Below are 19761 nucleotides of genomic sequence, written 5' to 3' on the forward strand. Positions count from 1 at the left end.
ACGAAGCATTTCATGGGGAAGAATTGCCTCTTCAGACACTTTTGCGAGAGTGGACAGGAGTGGAGCATTTAATTTTCAAGTAGAAAAGGGAAATCGTATCAGTAATGTCATCTCTTTTCATCCTCTGTTGAGACAGTTGCAGGCTGCCAAAAGACATGGTCTGCAATGTGGAGCTTGGGGCCAAGATCCTTTTTCTGCCAGAGGATGAGGAGGGGAAGTATCCCAGAATCATGGAGTCGTGGCATGGTTTGGTTTGGAAAGGATCTGAAAAATCACACGGCTGCAACCCCCCTGCTGTGGCTGGGGACCCCTTGCACTAGCCCAGCTTGTCTAGAGCTCCATGCAGCCTGGCCTTGAACACTGTCAGGGACGGGACAGCCACACCTGCTCTGGGCAACCTGTTCCAGGAGAGAATTTTTTCTGAATTCCTTACCTAAACCGACTCTCTTTCCACCTGGATCCATTCTCCCTTGTCCTGTCCTTGCCTGCCCTTGTACAAAGTCCCTGTCCATCTTTCTTGTAGCTTGCCCTCAGGTACTGGAAGGCCACAGTTGGGTCAAGTCTAAGTCTCTTGCCCAGGCTGAAGAAGCCAAGCTGTGTCAGCCCTTACTTGCAGGAGAGAAGTGTTCTAGATATATATTATAATATTGGGTTTTTGCAAATATTAAAATGGATTTTATATATGTGATGTTAAAGTAACTTTGTTCCAAATATATAGTTTTTAATTTTGTTGTTAATTAGGCTTAGACACAGTAGTGCAATAGCTGATGGAAGTATGCTTGTGTTAAAATGCCTGCTTGGATGGGATAACATCCAATGAACACAGGATGAGCACACCTGTACAGATCTGCCAACGATCAGCACTCACCGTCTGAAGGCAGTGCGGATCAAGGCCCGAACTGGAAGGGATAAAGAGAAGGAGCCAAACCCCAGCCAAGGAACACGCATGCTCTGAAAAGGCAGACCCAAAGAGGGGCCATGTAAAATATTTGTTGGAAAATGTAAACTCGTTGATGGGTATGCATAAGGGGCTATGAATATGCAGAAGGCTGGTGTAAGGGAAAAGGTATTTAAGGGGGATCCCTGAAGGTAACAGGGTGGTCTAGGCTGAGTGCCAAGATGCACCCAGCCATAAATAACCTTTGCTCCATGGTCCTTGTCTCCTATTGTCTTTTATTAAACTTTTTACATTTTGACAGGAGAGTGAACGTGTTTTTCACATGGACTACATATGCTTATACAAATTCTAGGAAGACTAGTAATTTTTTCTACAATAATTGGGTTAATCATCACAAACGAACATCCATTTTGCAGCATCTCTTGTTAATAGAAGTTGATTCAATCTTCTTTCTTGATTCAGTCTTCTTGCAGTCTTCAAAGCTCTGTTTGTTCTTGCCAAGGCATTCTGATTATCAAATTTTTTTTGCTAATCAGGTCTGAAGTACATCAACTCACTTCTGTCCTGGCAGCATGGGTGTGTCAACTCAAGGAGGGAAACACTAGCCGAGAGGATTACAGTAAGGTGAAGGTAGACTCAGCCTCCAGTGACCGAGCTGCCGGGTATGATCTGTCAGATCCCCTTGAAGGTACCTCTAGTATGAATGCTCAGGGAAGAAAGGATAACCAGAGCTAGAGGGGCCCTGCCTCGAGCCAGGGAGAGGCATGGGAAAACCGGATCTTTGGTCAGTGTAGATCCGATGGCCGGGCACATCAGAACCACAAAAATGCGACACCTTAGTTGATACTGGAGCGCAGTGTCCCCTGATACCATCGGGACATGTGGGGGCAGAACCTGTTTCCATTGCTGGGGTGACGGGGGGATCACAGCAATTGACCCTGTTGGGAGCCGAGGTGAGCCTGACTGGGAAGGAGTGGCAGAAACATCCTGTTGTGACCAGCCCAGAGGCCCTGGGTATTCTGGGCATAGACTTCCTCCAGAACATTCCCGAGTACAGCCAGATTGTGAGCCCTCCCTACCTGGTCACCTACAAGAAGAACGATTTCCTCTGGGGCCCTGAACACCAACAAGCTTTCGCCCAGATCAAGCAGGAGATTGCTCAGGCAGTTGCCCTTGGCCCACTCAGGATGGGACCAGAGATGAAGAATGTGCTCTACTCTGCAGCTGGGAACAACGGCTTGTCCTGGAGCCTTTGGCAGAAGGTGCCTGGGGAGACTCGAGGCCGACCACTGGGATTCTGCAGCTGAAATTACAGAGGGTCTGAAACCAAATGCACTCCCACAGAGAATGAAATCTTGGCTGCCCATGAAGGAGTTCAAGCTGCCTCCGAGGTGATTGCCACAGAAACACAACTCCTCCTGGCACCCTGACTGACGGCACTGGGGTGGATGTTTAAAGGAAAGGTTCCCACTGCCCTCCATGACACTGCTGCCACATGGAGCAAATGGATTACTCTCATCATGCAGCACACCCGGATTGGAAACCTGAATCGCCCTGGGATTTTGGAGATAATTACAAACTGGCTGCTGGTGAGAACTTTGGTCTCACTGACGGAGAGCAGCAGGAACAAGTGACAAGGGCTAAAGAAGGTGCACCATGCAACCGACTACCAGCAGAGGAAACTCGATACGCTGTTTTCACTGACGGTTCCTGTGGCATCGTAGGGATGAACTGGAAGTGGAAAGCAGCCGTATGGAGCCCCACACAACACGTAGCACAAGCTACTGAAGGAGAAGGTGGATCAAGTCAACTTGCTGAACTCAAGGCCGTTCAGCTGGCTTTGGACATTGCTGAGAGAGAGAAGTGACCAAAGCTCGACCTTTATATGGATTCTTGGATGGCAGCCAATGCTCTGTGGGGCTGGCTGGAAAGGTGGAAAAAGGCCAACTGGCAGCATAGAGGAAAACCAATCTGGGCTACTGATGTGTGGAAAGACATTGCCTCTTGGGTAGAAAATGTGTGTGTGAAAGTCTGTCATGTAGATGCCCATGTCCCCAAGAGTCGGGCTAATGAGGAACACTGAAACAAGGAGCAGGTAGATCAGGCTGCAATGATAGCGGTGTCAAAGATAGACTTGGATAAGGGGGAGTTGTTCCTAGCATGATGGGCCCATGATGCCTCAGGCCATCAGGGCAGAGATGCCACCCACAAGTGGGCATGAGACCGAGGGGTGGATTTAACCATGGACAGTATTTCTCAGGTTATCCATGACTGTGAGATGTGTGCTGAGATCAAGCAGGCCAAGTGGGTGAAGGCCCTATGGCATGGTGGGCGGTGGTCCAAGTATGAGGAGGCCTGGCAGATTGACTACATCACACTGCCCCAGACACGCCAAGGCAAGCGCTACGTGCTCACAATGGTAGAAGCCACCACGGGATGGTTGGAGACCTCCCCTGTGCCTCACACCACTTCCCGGAGCACCATCCTGGGCCTTGGAAAGCAGGTCCTTTGGAGGCATGGTACCCCTGATAGGATTGAGTCTGACAAAGAGACTCATTTCAAGAGCAGCCTTATCAACACCTGGGCTAGGGAACATGGCATTGAGTGGGTGCACCATATCCCCTACTATGCACCAGCTGCAGGCAAAGTGGAGAGGTACAATGGACTGTTAAAAACCACCTTGAAAGCATTGGGTGGGGGATCTTTCAAGAACTGGGAGCAGCATTTAGCAAAGGCCACCTGGTTAGTTAACACCTGAGGTTCCGCCAATGTAGCAGGTCCTGCCCAGTCTGAGTCCATGTATATAGCAGACGGAGATAAAGTCCCAGTGGCACATATCAGAGGTTTGTTAAGGAAGACAGTGTGAATCAATTCTGCCTCGAGTACAGACAAACCCACTGGTGGGATTGTCTTTTCTCAGGGACCAGGTTGTACATGGTGAATAATGCAGAAATATGGAAGAACACGATGTGTACCTCAGGGAGATCTGATTGTGGGGTGAGACTCATATGCAAATATCACTGTTGGCTGGATGTTACTGCCATTGTCTGTACATTAAACCACACCGACATGAGACAGAAGGAAATATTTAAGTATCTAAGGTTTGAGCAAGAGAGATAGAAGGAAATGTGTAAGTGTTGAAGTTTTGAGCAAGTGAGATGGAAGGATGAGTAAGTGAAAGATGGAAGTTTTTACCTGATGAAGTTTTTACATGACGTTTGGTAGTATGTTGATGATTTGAAGATATGGGGTGGAATGTCCTTGGGTGACGTTATGGTGCTTGCATCCCCAATCGTGTGTTCTGTTTGTACCTGATATTATGTTTTATGTCTTGAGGACTGACTCTGAAAGTGAAGGTTTGTTTTGTCTTGTTATCAGCCAGCTCACCTCCCCCATGGTTTGTGTATAGGAGAGGCTAGGTTTCCTTGCTTGCTTGCTGGCTTGCTTGCTTTTGGTTTTCCCTTGCTTTTGCTTTTGCTTATTAATCAGTTGATTTTTTTATTGGGGAGTGTTTTGCTCGTTAAAAAAACAGGGTTTGTTTCCACTTCTCTCCAAGGAAATTCTTTCCGAACCAGGTAGGGGAGGGGCCGTGGGAGGGTTCGCTTTTGGGGTTTTTGGGGGCTCCTCCTGGAGTTTTTCTCCCAAATTTGCCCTAAACTAGGTCACCTTGGCATGTCAAGGGCTGCTTCTCACCTGCCCTGAAGCACTGGGGCTCGTGGCTTTCCTTCCTTTGGGAGAGAACTGTCCTTCTCCTCCAGGGACCCAGGGCCAAAACCGGGATTCTTTCTCCAAATCTCTTTATATGCAAAGATTGTTCCCAGATGAAATCTGCCAGGAAAGACAGGTCTGGCTGCCTTGGCCACCCAGGGGCCACCTCTCATCTGCCTTTGAGACACTGGGACCATGTACTTTTCTTTCTTATGGGAAAAGAACATCCATCTCAACTAGGCACCCATGGCCAAAACTGGGGATCTGCCTCCAGAATTCCCTGTATCCAATGATAGCTCCCAGACAAAAGCTGCCAGGGGAGACAAGTCCAGCTGGCCTTGGCTTCCTGAGGGCTGGCACTCATGTGCCTCTGAAACACTGGGGCTCTGTGATTTCCTTGCTAATGAAAAGAACTCTTCTTCCTGTCCAGGCACCCACGGCCAAAATTGAGATTCCACTTCCAAAATGCCCTGTGTCCAAGGATAGCCCCTAGACAAAAGGTGCCAGGACAGACAGGTCTGGCTGGCTTGGCCTAAGGGTGGCCACCTCTCATCTTCTTCCAGAACACTTGCATTTTGTGCTTTTCTTTCCTATAGGAAAAAGCCATCCATCCTGACCAGGCGCCCATGGCCAAAACTGGGATTCCACCTCCAAAACTCCGTACATCCAAGGATTGCTCCCCAGTGAAAGCAGCCAGGACTTAAAGGTTTGGCTGCCCTTGGCCTCTAGGGAGCTGCCTCTCACCTGCCTCAAAACACTGGGGCCCAATGCTTTCCTTCCTATGGAAAAGAGCCGTCCTTGTTCTCAAGGTGTCCATGGTCACAATTGAGATTCCTCCTCCCAAATTTCATATATACAAGGATCCCTTCATGACAAAAGCTGCCAGGACACACAGGTCTGGCTGGTTTGGCCTCCCAGGAGCCACCTCTCTCCTCTTCTGCCTTTGAAACACTTGGGCTCTGTGTTTTCCTTCCTGTGGAAAAGAACTGTCCTTCTTATCTATGCAGAAATGGCCAAAATTGGGGTTCCACCTCCCAAATTCCCTATATCCAAGAGTTGCTCCCAGCCAAAATCTGCCAGTACCATCCATTCTGGCTGGCCTTGGCCTCTGGTGGCTGCCCCTGCCACACTGGGGCTCAGTTCTTTCCTTCCCATGGAGATCACTGTGACACGGTGGGGACCTCATGGAAGCAAGGGGATCATTGTGGCACCACTGGAGCCCATGGAACCAAGGGGCCATGGTGACACAGCGGGGCTTCATGGACCCAGAGACCATTATGACTCTGTGGGGCCTGATGGAACCATGGAGGCCATTCTGACCCTTCAGGGCCTCGTGTCACCAAGGGGGCATTGTGACACCTCAGGGCCTCATGGAAGCAAGGGACCATTGGGATACTGTGGGGCCTCATGAAACCGAGGGAACATGGAACAGGTCTGGCTGGCGTGGCCTCCCAGGGGCCACCTGACAGGTCTGGCTGATCTTGGAATGCCAAGAGCTGCCTCTCATAAGCTCCTGGAGCACTGGAGCTCCATGCTTTCCTTCCTAAGGCAAAGAACTGTCCCTCTTTTCAGATGCCCATTGCCAAAATTGGTAAGCTCCCTAAAAAATTTCCTCTATGCAAAGGTATCTCTCAGAAAAACCTGCCAGCTCTGGCTGGCCTTGGCCTCCAGTGGTCACCTCTCATCTGCCTCTGAAACAGAGGGGCTCTGTTCCTTCCTTCCTATGGATAAAAAACAGCCTTCTTGCCAAAGACCATGGCAAAAATTAGACTTTGGCCTCCCAAATTGTGTATATCCAAGGATTGTTCCCAGACAAAAGTAGCCAGGACAGACAGGTCAGGCTAGCTCTATGCTCTGGTGATTTTCTTAGACTATGAGCTGAATGTTTTCATTTGAAAACACCCTGGAGAGTGCCCAGAGATCTCCCAAGTTGGGATTTTGAGACCGTGTGCACATGACCAGTACATATAGGCAAAGGAGCTCTGTGCTCTGTGCTGTTGTGGTGGTTTTGCATCACGGAAGTGATGTCCTGAGAGAAGCTGCTAGCAGTTTCCTCGGTGTCTGACAAAAAACCAATCAGTAATTAGCTTTGAGAGCTGACAATCTGTTAAACCACTAAGGAAACTGCACACGCCTCTGTCAAGACACAAGTTAAAGATGAGAAAGCCTGGCTGGGTCTCTTTCCCTTCTGGCCAGCAAAGAGGTGACCAGGCCAGCCCAGCCCCCGTTTCAGCCAGGCCAGGCCGGGCGGCTCCTGCCGTAGGGCCGGGCCCCTTCCCAGGGAGCCGCCAGGCCCCATCGGCTGCCGGGCAGGGCAGGGGAGGCCGCGGGGCCGAGGCCGGGCTGGGCCGTGGCTGCGGTTGCTGACATCTGGCCGCTACCGAGCCCTGCCCCGCCGCAAGCCCGGGCCCAGCCAGGATCCGCCGGGCCCCAGGAGCAGCCCCGGGCCGGGCCGGCTCGGCCAAGGTTCTGCCGCCCTTGGGGTTCGCCCGCAACCAGCGGGCAGGGGAGGAGAAGCCATGGGCCCCGGCCGTGCTGCTGCTGTGCTCTGGCCTGGCTGCTGAGATCCTGGTCCTGCCCCAGCGCGGCCCAGCCTGACACAGCCCCAGCGCAGCCGCTGCAGAAACCTCCACGGTAAAACAGCTCCGGCCGCAAGTACCGAGCCCGGCCGGGGTCACGGAACCATCTGCAGACCCCGGCTGAGATATTGACTCTTCCAGTGCTTCCATCCTCCCTCGAGTGAGAGAAAAGGACAAAGTGCAGGCACACACAGGAGCAACATGAAGACACCGAGGTCAGTGAAGAGGAAGTTGAGGCCCAGATGGGAGGGATGAGGAGATGCCTTGATCTTGGGGCTGAAATCCTCTGGTAAAGCTATGGAGAAGGATGTAATTGATACATCAGACTCTCTTTTTCCCTATAACACATTGAAAAGTGTGGGGAGATGACTTGTTCAGCAAAGGCCTCCATGCTAATGTAAGGAAATGTTGAAGTAGCTGTGATCCCATGAGAAGTTTGAACAATGAAAGAGAGCAGAGTGATGAGACCCTATGCCCTCAGGGAGAGAAGAAGACCTCTGTTTCCACAGATGACGATGATTTCAGAAATAGATGAAGAGAACCTTTCCTCTTAAACACCACATCTTTAAATTTATACCCCATAGGTTGGTATGGCCCATAAACATAGCTGTGGAAAGGCTGTGAAAAAATGAGAGGGACTTCACGATTCCAGGTTTTTCCAGGCAGCTGCTATTCGTGTAAATGAAAAGTCATGAGACAACTGTGGTCTTGTGAAGAAGTCTCCATAACATTTACAAGAGGAACTTCTCTCCCTAAGTGAAGAAAGACTATTCTAGCGGTGGTATACTGACTGAAATTTTATGTTTTTTCTCTCTTCATTGTCAGGGTCTATGGAGAGGGGAAGTGTTCTGAAAGTTTTCCTCTGATTCTTATTACTCTTTCTTTTAGTTACTGTTAATAAACTTTTCTTTATACCCTTTTAAAGTTTTGAGCCCACTTTGCCTTTCTCCTAATCCTATCTCAGAGCAGGAAATGAGAAAGTATATTCTAGTGAGTGCCCCGGTAATTAGCCAACACTGAACCCACCACACTAATTGATGCATTAGCTGAGAAAACTCAAATTGGTGAACCAAAACCACTACAGAAACTTCCTGATGAACTGCCCCAGACAAGAGGGAAATCAAGGCAGAGCCATGGTTTGTTAGGACTTGCTTGATCCAAATGAGCCCCGTGGTGCATTTGGAGCTGAGCCCTGGAACCTCAGGGCCTGAGAGGAGATTGCACAAACCTTTCCAGGAGTCCAAGTCAGAGGAAAAACCCCAAGTTTCTCAAGATATTAATGGATGCCACTGAGGTCCATCCCCAACACAGGCTCCTCATGGACTCCTTGGGGTAGAGAACTGGAGGCCAGGATGGCACAAAAACCTCTCGGAGACTCAAAATAGCACAACAACCTCTCATTGTGGAAAGGACAATCCAAAGTACCTTAAACTCCTTGAGTATCTCAAAGCATTAATGAGCCCCACTGAGTGTCAGTACAAAGCTCTCAGGGGACTCGTTAAAGCAGATAATTGGGGCCATGATTGCACAAACCTCTCAGAGACTCCAAGGCAAAAGCCAAAGCCAAAGTGCTTTGAAAAACCTGCAGTCCCTGGAAGCATGAAGGAGCCCCCAGGGCCATTCCTGAGCAAGGCTCCCCAGGGACTCCTTCCAGCAGATCCTTGAGGCCACTGGGATGTGGGCTAGGGGGGGATGCTGAGGGCAGGACAAGGGGCTGACAGTGCCCAGCCTGGCTGGGGCTGTGCCAGGAGGCCCCAGTGCATCAGGACAAGGTGTCTCCTGACAGCCCTTGGTGGCACAGACCCTGCTGTGCCCCAGGGCACCAAGACTTGGCTTCTCTTTGTCCCCACCTGTCATCAGTGCCTCCAGTTCTCTGCTCTGCCTGGGGACACTTTCTCAGTCGTGTCCCTCAGTGGGACCCATTAAAAGTCAAAGAAACTTTGGAGCTGGATTCTGACTTGGAGCTCTGGAGAGGTTTCTGCAGCTCCCTCTCAGGGCCTGATGTTGAGGGCCTGAGCACAAAGCCCCAGAGGGTCATTAAAGTCCTTGTGCTGTGTCTGTGCTGCTGAGCTGGGCCGGGCTCCTGGCACAGAGGGTGATCCTGGTAACCAAGGAGAGCTTCAAAAGCACATTTCTCTGGATGAGCAGCTCTTCTCCCAGCCCAGCAGGGCTGGGGCACTGCCTGCAGCCAGCCCGGGCACAGCACAGAGGCACAGAGAGCTTCCATCAGTCAGGGCTGGGCAGGTGCTGAGAAGTGCCTGGGGCAGAATCACTGGCAGCCCTTGGCACAGGAACCTCTGGCTGCAGGACAATGCAGCTGCAGCTCCTGGAGTGATCTCCTACAGCTGGAACATCCCAATGCCCACAGACCCTGTGAGTACAACTGAGTATTTCTGGCACATGGGAGGTGAAATGCTCATGAAGCTCTGACATGCTGAGGGGTCCTGATTGGTCATAGAATGTTTCCAAAACAAGGATTTTGATAAAAATTAGGACATTTCCTAAGAATTTTTATTCAGTTTCCTGCTATTGGAGAATGGCAGGGAGGGAGGAATAGTTATTAAGGGTTGATTATGAACTTTGACAAGCACCTGAGACACCTGAGACATCTGAATTGTTACTTTTAGTGATCAAGAGGTTCACAGAAGATCCCTAATGTGCTTTCAGCCACTCTGCCCATGGACAGCACCAGCATCACCTCTGCTGGAGCCATCGGGCTCAGTCTGAGCTGTCCTTTCTCCAAGCTGCAAACAGAACCTGCCCCCAGCCAGTGCCCTGCAAACAAGCAGGGTCCTGTCAGGCCAAGGAGAGTGCACAGAGATTTGGGGTCTGTGAGTGCTGGCAGGGAGAGATCAGGCACAGGGAAACACCTGCAGGAGGAAAATCCCCAGGAAGCAGAGAGAAGATCAGGGAAGGAGAGAAAGCAAAACCCAGAAATGCTGTGGCAGGGAGAGTTTAGAGATGTCCAGAGGATCCCCTCCAGTGCAGCCCCTCCCTCCTGTCCCCCCAGCCAAGCCTCTGCCCTCAGGGCCGGGGCTCCAAGGCGTGCAGCCCCTCCTGTGCAGGCAGAGCTGCAGCAGAGCCGTGGGGCAGCTCTGCAGCCCCGGGCCCAGTTCCCTCTGCAGAGCACAGGGCTGGGAGCAGCTGCCCGGCACTGGGGCCTCTGGGAGGGGGCACAGCTGGCTCAGGGTGACACAGCTGTCCCCAGTGCCCGGCTCTGGGCAATGCTGTCAGTGCAGCCAGGGAAGGAGCTGCATCTCCCTTCATCCAGTGCCATCAGAAGGACACTTGGAAGTCTCCCTGAGATTCCAGTCCAAGCTGGGAGCTTCAATCCAGGGTGCAAACCTGTCCTAGAGCATCTCTCAGTTACAAATGTGGAACAGGGCTGTGGTGGATCCATCTGTCTCAGTAGCACCATAGCGTTTTTAAAAGAAACATGAGAGTGTGAACATCCGTCATTTGAAAAAGTGAAAGCCCAGAGAAACTCCAAAGAGTATGAAGTGACAGACCATCTCCCCTCAGTCTCCACTCATAATCTTCCCTCAGGGAACTCTGTTCTACCAGAGGGAGGCAGGAATGTTGAGTGTTTCTGACATCCAAGAATAGCAGGAGAGACATGGGGGGAGCTTAAAATGAAAACCTCTAAATTCTTAAACACAGAAGAGTGTCCGTGTGTGTTACAGAGGAGGGTGTATGGGAAATGGCTTTGGTTTTGGTTACAGGTATCTCCTCTATCTCTTCACTGTCCTTTCTCCATGAACAGGTCCCCATGTGCAGCCACAGCCAATGTCCAACAGCAGCTCCATCAGCCACTTCCTCCTGCTGGCACTGGCAGACACGCGGCAGCTGCAGCTCCTGCACTTCTGCCTCTTCCTGGGCATCTCCCTGGCTGCCCTCCTGGGCAACGGCCTCATCATCAGCGCCGTAGCCTGCGGCCACCGCCTGCACACGCCCATGTTCTTCTTCCTGCTCAACCTGGCCCTCAGCGACCTGGGCTCCATCTGCACCACTGTCCCCAAAGCCATGCACAATTCCCTCTGGGACACCAGCACCATCTCCTACACAGGATGTGCTGCTCAGCTCTTTTTTTTTGTTTTTTTTATCTCAGCAGAGTTTTATCTCCTGACCATCATGTGCTACGACCGCTACGTGTCCATCTGCAAACCCCTGCACTACGGGACCCTCCTGGGCAGCAGAGCTTGTGCCCACATGGCAGCAGCTGCCTGGGCCAGTGCCTTTCTCAGTGCTCTGCTGCACACGGCCAATACATTTTCCCTGCCCCTGTGCCATGGCAATGCCCTGGGCCAGTTCTTCTGTGAAATCCCCCAGATCCTCAAGCTCTCCTGCTCCAAATCCTACCTCAGGGAACTTGGGCTTCTTGCTGTTAGTGCCTGTTTGGCATTTGGCTGTTTTGTGTTCATTGTTTTCTCCTATGTGCAGATCTTCAGGGCCGTGCTGAGGATCCCCTCTGAGCAGGGACGGCACAAAGCCTTTTCCACCTGCCTCCCTCACCTGGCCGTGGTCTCTCTGTTTATCAGCACTGCAGTGTTTGCCTACGTGAAGCCGCCCTCCATCTCGTCCCCATCCCTGGATCTGGCCCTGTCAGTTCTGTACTCGGTGGTGCCTCCAGCCCTGAACCCCCTCATCTACAGCCTGAGGAACCAGGAGCTCAAAGCTGCAGTGTGGACACTGATGACTGGATGGTTTGGGAAACATTAAACTGCTGGCCAATTTCCGCAAATCACTTGTAATAAAAGTCATCTTTGATACTTCTTGTTGGTTCGGTTATGGGATTTCTTTTACTTTTTCAATATTATCCACAAAGAAATGCCATAATTTGTGCCATACCTCGTTTTGTTTCTTTCCATATTCCCTCTTGCCACAGACTGTGTCAATGAGGGGCTGCACTCTTGGTGGCTTTAAAGGAACTGAAGGATCTCCCAGCACAGTTTTCTGCAGAGATGCCCTTTTGTTGCCTTCTCTGGAGCTGCAGCAGCAATGTCTGTGTGCAGAGCTGGGGCAGATCAGTGCTGGCACAGCAGCTGTGCCCAGCAGCAGCAGCACTTGGTGTTGCCAGTGCTGCTCCCGTGGCCCTGCCCCGCTGCCCTGGTGGCCCTGGTGTTGCTGCAGGGCCTGAGTGCTCTCGGGGCCGGGCACAGTCCTGGGGGTGGCAGTGCCGGGGCTGCAGCAGGGACAGCCCATGGGCACTGCTGGGGCAGCGCTGACGCCTCAGGCCAGGGCCTGGGGGCTCCAGGCTCCTTGCCCAGGCTCTCTCAAGGACACGGCCAGGCCAGTGCTCAGCACAGAAAACCCCCGTGAGCAGCCCCAGGCTGGCCGTGGGCAGGCTGGGGGCAAACAGCATGGCTGGTGCTCTGCAAGGGCCCTGGGGGAGACGGGAAGGAGCTGCAGAGCAGGGGCTGATCCATCCCCAGTGCGCTGGACAGCCCAGGGCAGCGTCCCAGAGCGTCCTCATGGAGCTGCCAACAACATCCCCCCTCTGCAGCCCGGGCCTCTCCCCCAGCTCACACAGGTGCCGCATCCTTGCAGGCACAGCCACGGCAGCGCTGGCTCAGGAGCCCCTGTTTGCATTGCACACAGCAGGCGGGAGCACCCCCATGGTGCTGCTGTGGGGACATGAACCTGAGGGAGCACAAATGCCATCAGCCCCTGGGGCCAGGAAGGGCTGGGGGACGCCAGGGAAACCACTCAGCTTTGTCCTGGCCTCTGCAGCCAGCCACAAAGTTTGTTCCCATCAGCTGGGAGTTTCCTGTCCCACTGCAGACGCTGTTGCTCAGAGCCAGGGCTGCCTGGCAGCCACCCCCAGACTGCCCTGAGCATTTCCTTGGCTTCTCCTTTGCTTTCTTTTTACTTCCCTTGTACATATTTCTTTCCATTGCCCAGCCCTGTTCCCTCCCCTGCACACAGCCCATCCCTGTTTGCCCTTTCCTCTCTGGCCCCACTCCCCATCCCAGTTCCTGACTTGGCACCATGGGAACGTCCCTTGGGGAGCGGGATCATCCCACAAGTGCTGCAGGAATTGTCTGCAGGCTCCTGCAGTGCCTCGTGCTACTCCCTTGCCAGAGGCACCCCAGGCCAGGTGGGCACATCTGGGCTGCTGTGTCTGGCTGTGGGGCTCCCTGTTCTGGGCAGTGAGGAGGGGCTGCAGAGGCTCTGCAGGACTGACAGGATGGGCTTTGGGGCTGTGAGGAGAAGCTGAGGGACCTGGGCTGCTGGAGCTTCTGAAGAGGAGGCCCAGGGCTCCTCCTGCAACTGCTCCAAGGGTGGTTTCAGAGAATCCCAGAATCAGCAAGGCTGGAAAAGACCTTGGAGATCATCAAGTCCAACCTGTGCCCTGACCCCGCCTTGTCTCCCGTGAGCCTCCCCTTCTCCAGGATCAACAACCCCAGCTCCCTCAGCCGCTCCTCAGAGGACTTGTGCTCCAGACACCTCACCAGCCTTGTTGCCCTTCTCTGGACATGCTCCAGCCCCTCCATGTCCTTCCTAAATTGGGGGGCCCAGAACTGGGCGCAGCACTCGAGGTGCTGCCCAACCAGTGCTGAGCACAAGGGAAAAACCACTGCCCTGCTCCTGCTTGCCACACCATTCCTGATCCAGGCCAGAAGCCATTGGCCTTCTTGGCCACCTGGGCACGCTGCTGGCTCATGTCCAGCCTGCTGTCCATCAGTCCCTGCAGGTCCCTTTCTGCCTGGCTGCTGTCCAGCCACTCCTTCCCCAGCCTGTAGCGCTGCAGGGGTTGTTATTTCCAAAGTGCAGGATCCAGCACATGGACTTGTTAAACCTCATTTTGTTGGATTTGGGCCCTGGATCCAGCCTGGCCAGGTCCCTCTGCAGAGCCCTCCTGCCTTCCAGCAGATCAACACCCCCAGACAACTTGGTGTCACCACGGTTCCATGAGGCCCCAGAGTGTCCCAATGGTCTCCATGATTCCATGAGGCCTCCCAGTGTCACAATGTCCCTCTGGTGTCACAAAGTCCCTTGGATCCTTGGGCCCTGCAGTGTCACAATGGCACCGTGGTGCCCAGGGCCCTGCAGTGTCACAATGGATCCTTGGTTCCATGAGGTCTGGCAGTGCAGCAATGCTCTCCTTGGTTCCTGCTGTCTCCCACACCTCCCACTGTCAGGCTATAGAAGGACACCTGGCTGATGAAGGGGAGTGGGAGTGGGTACCTACTCGAGGAGGTAATAATAAAAATTCCTCCCAACCCCCTCCCCCAAACCAGGTGCCACTTCAGATTCGGTATGATGCCCTGGATCTGGAGAGTCAGCCAGGTGGTTTAGAAGAAAATTATCTGCCCAGTGAGCCTCCCAATTATGATTCATCTGTGAGACAGATCAGCACCTCTAACATCAAGAAGGAAAGAAGGGTAATCGTGGTGGGTGTCTCCCACCTGAGGGGAACAGAGGGCCCCATATGTCGACCAGACCCACCCCACAGAGAGGTCTGCTGCCTCCCTGGGGTGTGTCAGTGATATCCCTGGGTACGGGATATCACTGACACACTGCCTGGGCTGATTCAGCCCTCTGATTATTACCCACTGCTGATACCCCAGGATGGCAGTGATGAGACTGAGAAGAGGAGTGTCAGGGCAATTAAAAGGGACTTTAGGGCATTGGGTCAGGTGGTTAATAGGACAGGGGCACAGTCTTCTCCTCAGTCCCTCTGGAGTCTGAGAAAAACAGTGAAAGCAATGGGAGAGCTCACATTATCAACGAGTGGCTCAAGGGTTGTTGTCATCGACAAAAAATTTGGGATTCTTTAATCATGGGGCAACTTTTACAGCACCTGACCTGCTTGGACCAGACGGGCTCCATCTTTCTGTGAAGAGCAGAAGAATTTTAGCTCATGAACTGGCAGAACTTGTTGAGAGGGGTTTAAACTAGGTCTGAAGGGAGAGGGAGATGTAGCTGGGTTGTCTGGAAGCAGGCTCGTGGGTGGTAAGCCTGAGTTAGGGGTGAAATCAGCAGCCCAGCTGAGGTGCACGTACACCAATGCACACAGCATGGGTAACAAACAAGAAGAGCTGGAGGCCATGGTGCAGCAGCAGAGCTGTGATGTAATTGCCATCACAGAAACAGGGTGGGACGACTCACATGGCTGGAGCGCTGCACTGGATGGCTGCAAGCTCTTCAGGAGAGACAGGAAAGGGAGAAGAGGTGGAGGGGTGGCCCTTTACATTAGGGAGGCTTTTGACACCATCAGTATTGAAACTTATGAAGATGGAGCTGAATTTCTATGGGTAAGACTTAGGGGGAAGGCCAACAAGGCTGACATCCTACTGGGAGTCTGGTATCAGCCACCCAACTGGGAAGAAGAGATGGACAACTCATTCTATAAGCAGCTAGAGAATGTTTCTGGATCATCAGCCCTTGTTCTTGTAGGCGACTTCAACCTGCTGGACATCTGCTGGGAACTCAATACAGCTGAAAAGAGGAAGTCTTGGAAATTTTTAGAGTTTGTGGAGGACAATATTTTGTCGCAGCTGGTGAGTGAGCGCACCAGGAGAGGGACTATGTTGGATCTGTTGTTTGTAAATAGAGATGGGCTGGTGAGACATATGCTGGTTTGAGGCTGCTTGGGGCACAGTGATCATGAAATTATAGAATTCTCAATATTTGGTGAAGTCAGGAGGAACAATAATGAGATTTTTACATTGGACTTCAAGAGGGCAGACTTTGGCCTACTTAGGAGACTTATTCAGAGAGTTCCTTGGGAAGCAGCCCTAAAAAACAAAGGAGTTCAGGAAAGGTGGGAAGCTTAAAAACAGAGATCTTGAGGGCACAGGAACAGACTTTCCCTGCGTGCTGAAAGACGAGTTGACAAGGCAAACGTCCAGTCTGGATGGGAAAGGAGGTTTTGAAGGAACGTAGGAAAAAAAGAGGATGTATTGTCTTTGGAAGGAGGGTCAGGTCTCTCAGGAAGTATTTAAGGTGCTTGCTAGGGCATGTAGGAAAGCAATTAGGGAAGTCAAAGATCAGTTTGAACTTAAAATGGCAGCTTTTGTAAAGAATAATAAAAATGTTTTTACAAATATATCAATGGTAAAAGGAAGGGTAAGACCAACCACTGTTCTTGATTAGATGTGGAAGAGAATTTAATAACTGCAGATGAGGAGAAGGCAGAGGTGCTTAACGCCATTTTTTGCCTCAGTTTTTAGTGAGAAGACGATTTGTCTTCAGGACAACTGTCCTCCTGGGCTGGTTGATGGTGTCAGGGAGCAGAATGGTGCAGCCATTATCCAAGAGGAGGCCATCAGAGACCTGCTGAGCTGCTTGGATGTTCATAAATCCATGGGACCAGATGGGATCCACCCCAGGGTGATGAGGGAGCTGGCAGATGAGCTTTTGAAGCCGCTCTCCACCATTTACCAGCAGTCCTGGCTCACTGGTGAGGTCCCAGATGACTGGAAGCTGCCCAGTGTGACACCCATTCAGAAAAAGGGTGGGAAGGAGGATCCTGATAATTCCAGCCCAGTCAGCCTGAGCTCAGTACCCGGTAAGGTCATGGAACAGTTCACACTGAGTGCCATCACACAGCACTTCCAGGATGGCCAGGGTGTCAGACCCAGCCAGCAGGGGTTTAGGAGGGCTAGGTCGTGTTTGACCAACCTGGTCTCCTTTCATGACCAGGTGACCCTCCTGGTGGATGCAGGACAGGCTGTGGATGTGTCTATTTGGACTCCAGCAAGGCCTTTGACACTGTCTCCCACAGCACACTCCTGGAAAAGCTGCAGCCCACGGCTGGGACAGGAGTACTCTGTGCTGGGTTCAGAACTGGCTGGATGGCCGGCCCAGAGAGTGGTGGTGAGCGGTGCTGCATCCAGCTGGGGACAGTCACCAGTGCTGTCCCTCAGGGCTCTGTGCTGGGCCAGCTCTGTTCAATAGTTTTATTGACCACATGGATGAGGGGATTGAGGCTTTCATTAGTAAATCTGCAGATGACACAAAGCTGGGAGCATGTGTCCATCTGTTGGAAGGCAGGAGGGCTCTGCAGGGACACCTGGAATGGTTGGATGGATGGGCAGAGTCCAAAAGGATGAAGTTCAATCAGTCCAAGTGCCCAGTCCTGCATTTTGGCCACAATAACCCCCTGCATTGCTATAGTCTGGGTTCGGCGTGGCGGGACAGTGCCCAGGCAGAAAGGGACCTGGGGGCACTGGTCGACAGCAGGCTTGACATGAGCCAGCAGTGTGCCCAGGTGGCCAAGAAGGCCAATGGCTCCTGGGCTGGATCAGGAATGGTGTGGCCAGCAGGAGCAGGGCAGTGATTCTTCCCCTCTACTCAGCACTGGTGTACTTGGCATTCTTCCCCTGTAGTGGCACCGTTCCTCGAGTGCTGTGTCCAGTTCTGGCCCCTCTGTTTGGGAAGGACGTTGAGATGCTCGAGAGAAGAGCGACAAGGCTGGTGAGGGGCTTGGAACACAAATCCTGTGAGGAACAACTGAGGGAGCTGGGGTTGCTTAGCCTGGAGAAAAGGAGACTTAGAGTTGACCTTATCACGCTCTACAACTTCCTGAAAGGTGGTTGTAGTCAGGTGGGGTTCGTCTCTTTCTCCAGGCAACAAATGTCAGAACGTGAGGACACAGTCTCAAGCTGTGTCAGGGGAAATATAGGTTGGATACTAGGAAGAAGTTTTTCACAAAAAGACTGATTAAATATTGGAATGGCCTGCCTGGGGAGGTGGGGGAGTCACCATCTCTGGGAATGTTCACAAAAAGACTGGATATGGCACTTGGTGCCATGGGTAAGTTAAGGTGTTTAGGGCATGGGTTAGACTTGATGATCTTGCAGGTCTCTTCCAACCCAGTCATTCTGTGATGCTGTGAAAGCAGCCCACACCTAAAGTCAACATCTGTGCAGACCAAAAGGCAACGCTGTCATCCTTCCTCAGCCCGCTCTCCCTGACCAGGCTGCCTTGCTGTTGGCATGGGTGGTGGGGCAGCAGGGTCATGACATGCGCATGCGTCACAATGGCCTCGGGGCACGATGTCACCGCGGGTCACAAAGGCCTGGTGGGCATGGCCGCCTTTCTGCCAGAGGCCTGGTGGTTTCCATGCAGATGCCCCTGGACACAAAGGCCTTCTTAATGCCTTTGCCCCTTGACTTTGCCTACCCTTGTTCCTCTCTCAATGATCTGCAGCTCTCTCTTGTCCCACCTTTGTTCCTCCCCTCAACATCCCCAAGGAAGCTCTGTGCAAAAGTGCCAAAGTGCTTTTCCCACCCAGCCCACTGTGGGTCCCAGCACTTGGCCCCAACTTCCTGGAGAAAGATCATCAGGAAGGCAGAAGCCCCATTTGGACTTATTCTGGTGGCTTCTGTGGAAGACTCTAAAAAGTGAATTTTTAAAAAAGATTAATAACAAAGTAGGGCCAAGGAAAATGTCCATTCTTTATTGCAGGGATTGGGAGCTGGGTGGGGCGGGAGGGATTCTGGTCAGGAATATGCCAGGGGCATCCTGGTTGTCTGTGCCAGCAATAGTGTGGGCAGCAGGACCGGGCTCTGATTGTCCCTCTCTGCTGGGCACTGGGGAGGCCACACCTCATATCCTGTGCCCAGCTCTGAGTCCCATTACCCTGTGGCTACATTTAATACAATTTACCAACTCCTTGAATGGTAATTCAGCTATCTCTTGTGTCTTTGTCATAAATATTTGGCATTTTGCAGATTAGAGGTAAGGGTGAAATTAATTGATAAGTTTTCTCATTTATGGTTCAGAAATAATGCAATTATATAACATTTCATGTACTGAGTTCATTGTGTGTGGTTTACATGTTGGATGGATATAATTTGGTTTATCTTCTGACAGGATATGCAGTATTATTATAAACAGTAAACAGAATAAAGACAAAACTAGCAAAACTACAATTGGATGCAACATTAAATTCAAAATTCCAGTTGCTCTGTGTGGCCATCCAAAAATAGTTTCCCACCAGCAATGTTGTCTATCTTTCTTCCCTCTTTCCAGGACATGGTGTATCTTCTCTGCCTGACGATGGGTGGTAATGTGGGTTTCTTGTCTGGTGTGCTGTTGTCCATTTCAGCAAGGACTCAGACCATTGCAACAGTTTCTTGCCAATGCCAGATTCACTCCAGCAGTGACAGGCAATGAAACTTGACACGGTGTGCAGTTGGACTGTAGCAATTGGTGAGTTGTGAGGGAGCTGAATTGTTAAAGCTGCAGCCCATAATTTTGCTAAAACTACAGATACAGCTATTAGAGCGATCAGATGTCTCTCAGCTGGTGTTTTCTGTAAACATAGAATCACACAGAGTTCTCATACAGATGCGTCGATTTCCAACATATGCAAGTACAGTTGCTGGGGTTTCAACACAATATTGACATTTTCTTAAAGGTCAAGGCAAATGTCTTAGTTGTCAATAGTATTATTTTCACAAAGAAATCCTTGCTGTTCCTGTCCAGTCAGGCATCAACATCCACAGCTGGCCATGTCCTCCCATTTGGGGCTCACACTGGTATGTTCTAACAAACAGAGGACAGTTCCATTGGGATTTAATCAGCACTATAACTGGGTATAAGGCATAGAGTATTGTTAAAAGA

General features: G+C 51.7%; 3 protein-coding genes across 3 annotated transcripts in view; 2 read left to right on the forward strand and 1 right to left on the reverse strand.

Annotated features, from left to right (window-relative positions):
• LOC137463965 (zinc finger protein 208-like) overlaps nt 1-19761 on the reverse strand; it is a 1270300-nt gene that overhangs the window by 986280 nt on the left and 264259 nt on the right. The gene's annotated exons all lie outside the window — the stretch shown is intronic.
• The window catches only part of LOC137463966 (zinc finger protein 271-like), a 1077684-nt gene that overhangs the window by 785222 nt on the left and 272701 nt on the right, over nt 1-19761 (forward strand). The window lies entirely within an intron of this gene.
• On the forward strand, nt 3141-19318 carry LOC137463993 (olfactory receptor 14J1-like). The gene is made up of 3 exons (XM_068175328.1): nt 3141-3317; nt 11005-11862; nt 19244-19318. Exons 1-3 carry the CDS (start codon nt 3141-3143, stop codon nt 19316-19318), a joined length of 1110 nt encoding a protein of 369 aa, XP_068031429.1.

Source organism: Anomalospiza imberbis, chromosome 33, assembly GCF_031753505.1.
Source record: "Anomalospiza imberbis isolate Cuckoo-Finch-1a 21T00152 chromosome 33, ASM3175350v1, whole genome shotgun sequence".
Lineage (NCBI taxonomy): Eukaryota > Metazoa > Chordata > Aves > Passeriformes > Viduidae > Anomalospiza > Anomalospiza imberbis.

What these genes read in the sequence shown, in the direction of transcription:
- LOC137463993 (XM_068175328.1), top strand. Translation starts at nt 3,141, where the DNA reads ATGGACAGTATTTCTCAGGTTATCCATGACTGTGAGATGTGTGCTGAG. An exon ending in AGCGCTACGTGCTCACAATG is followed by an intron (nt 3,318 to 11,004) that starts GTAGAAGCCACC and finishes AGCCACTTCCTC; the next exon opens with CTGCTGGCACTGGCAGACAC. An exon ending in GGAACCAGGAGCTCAAAGCT is followed by an intron (nt 11,863 to 19,243) that starts GCAGTGTGGACA and finishes TGTCCATTTCAG; the next exon opens with CAAGGACTCAGACCATTGCA.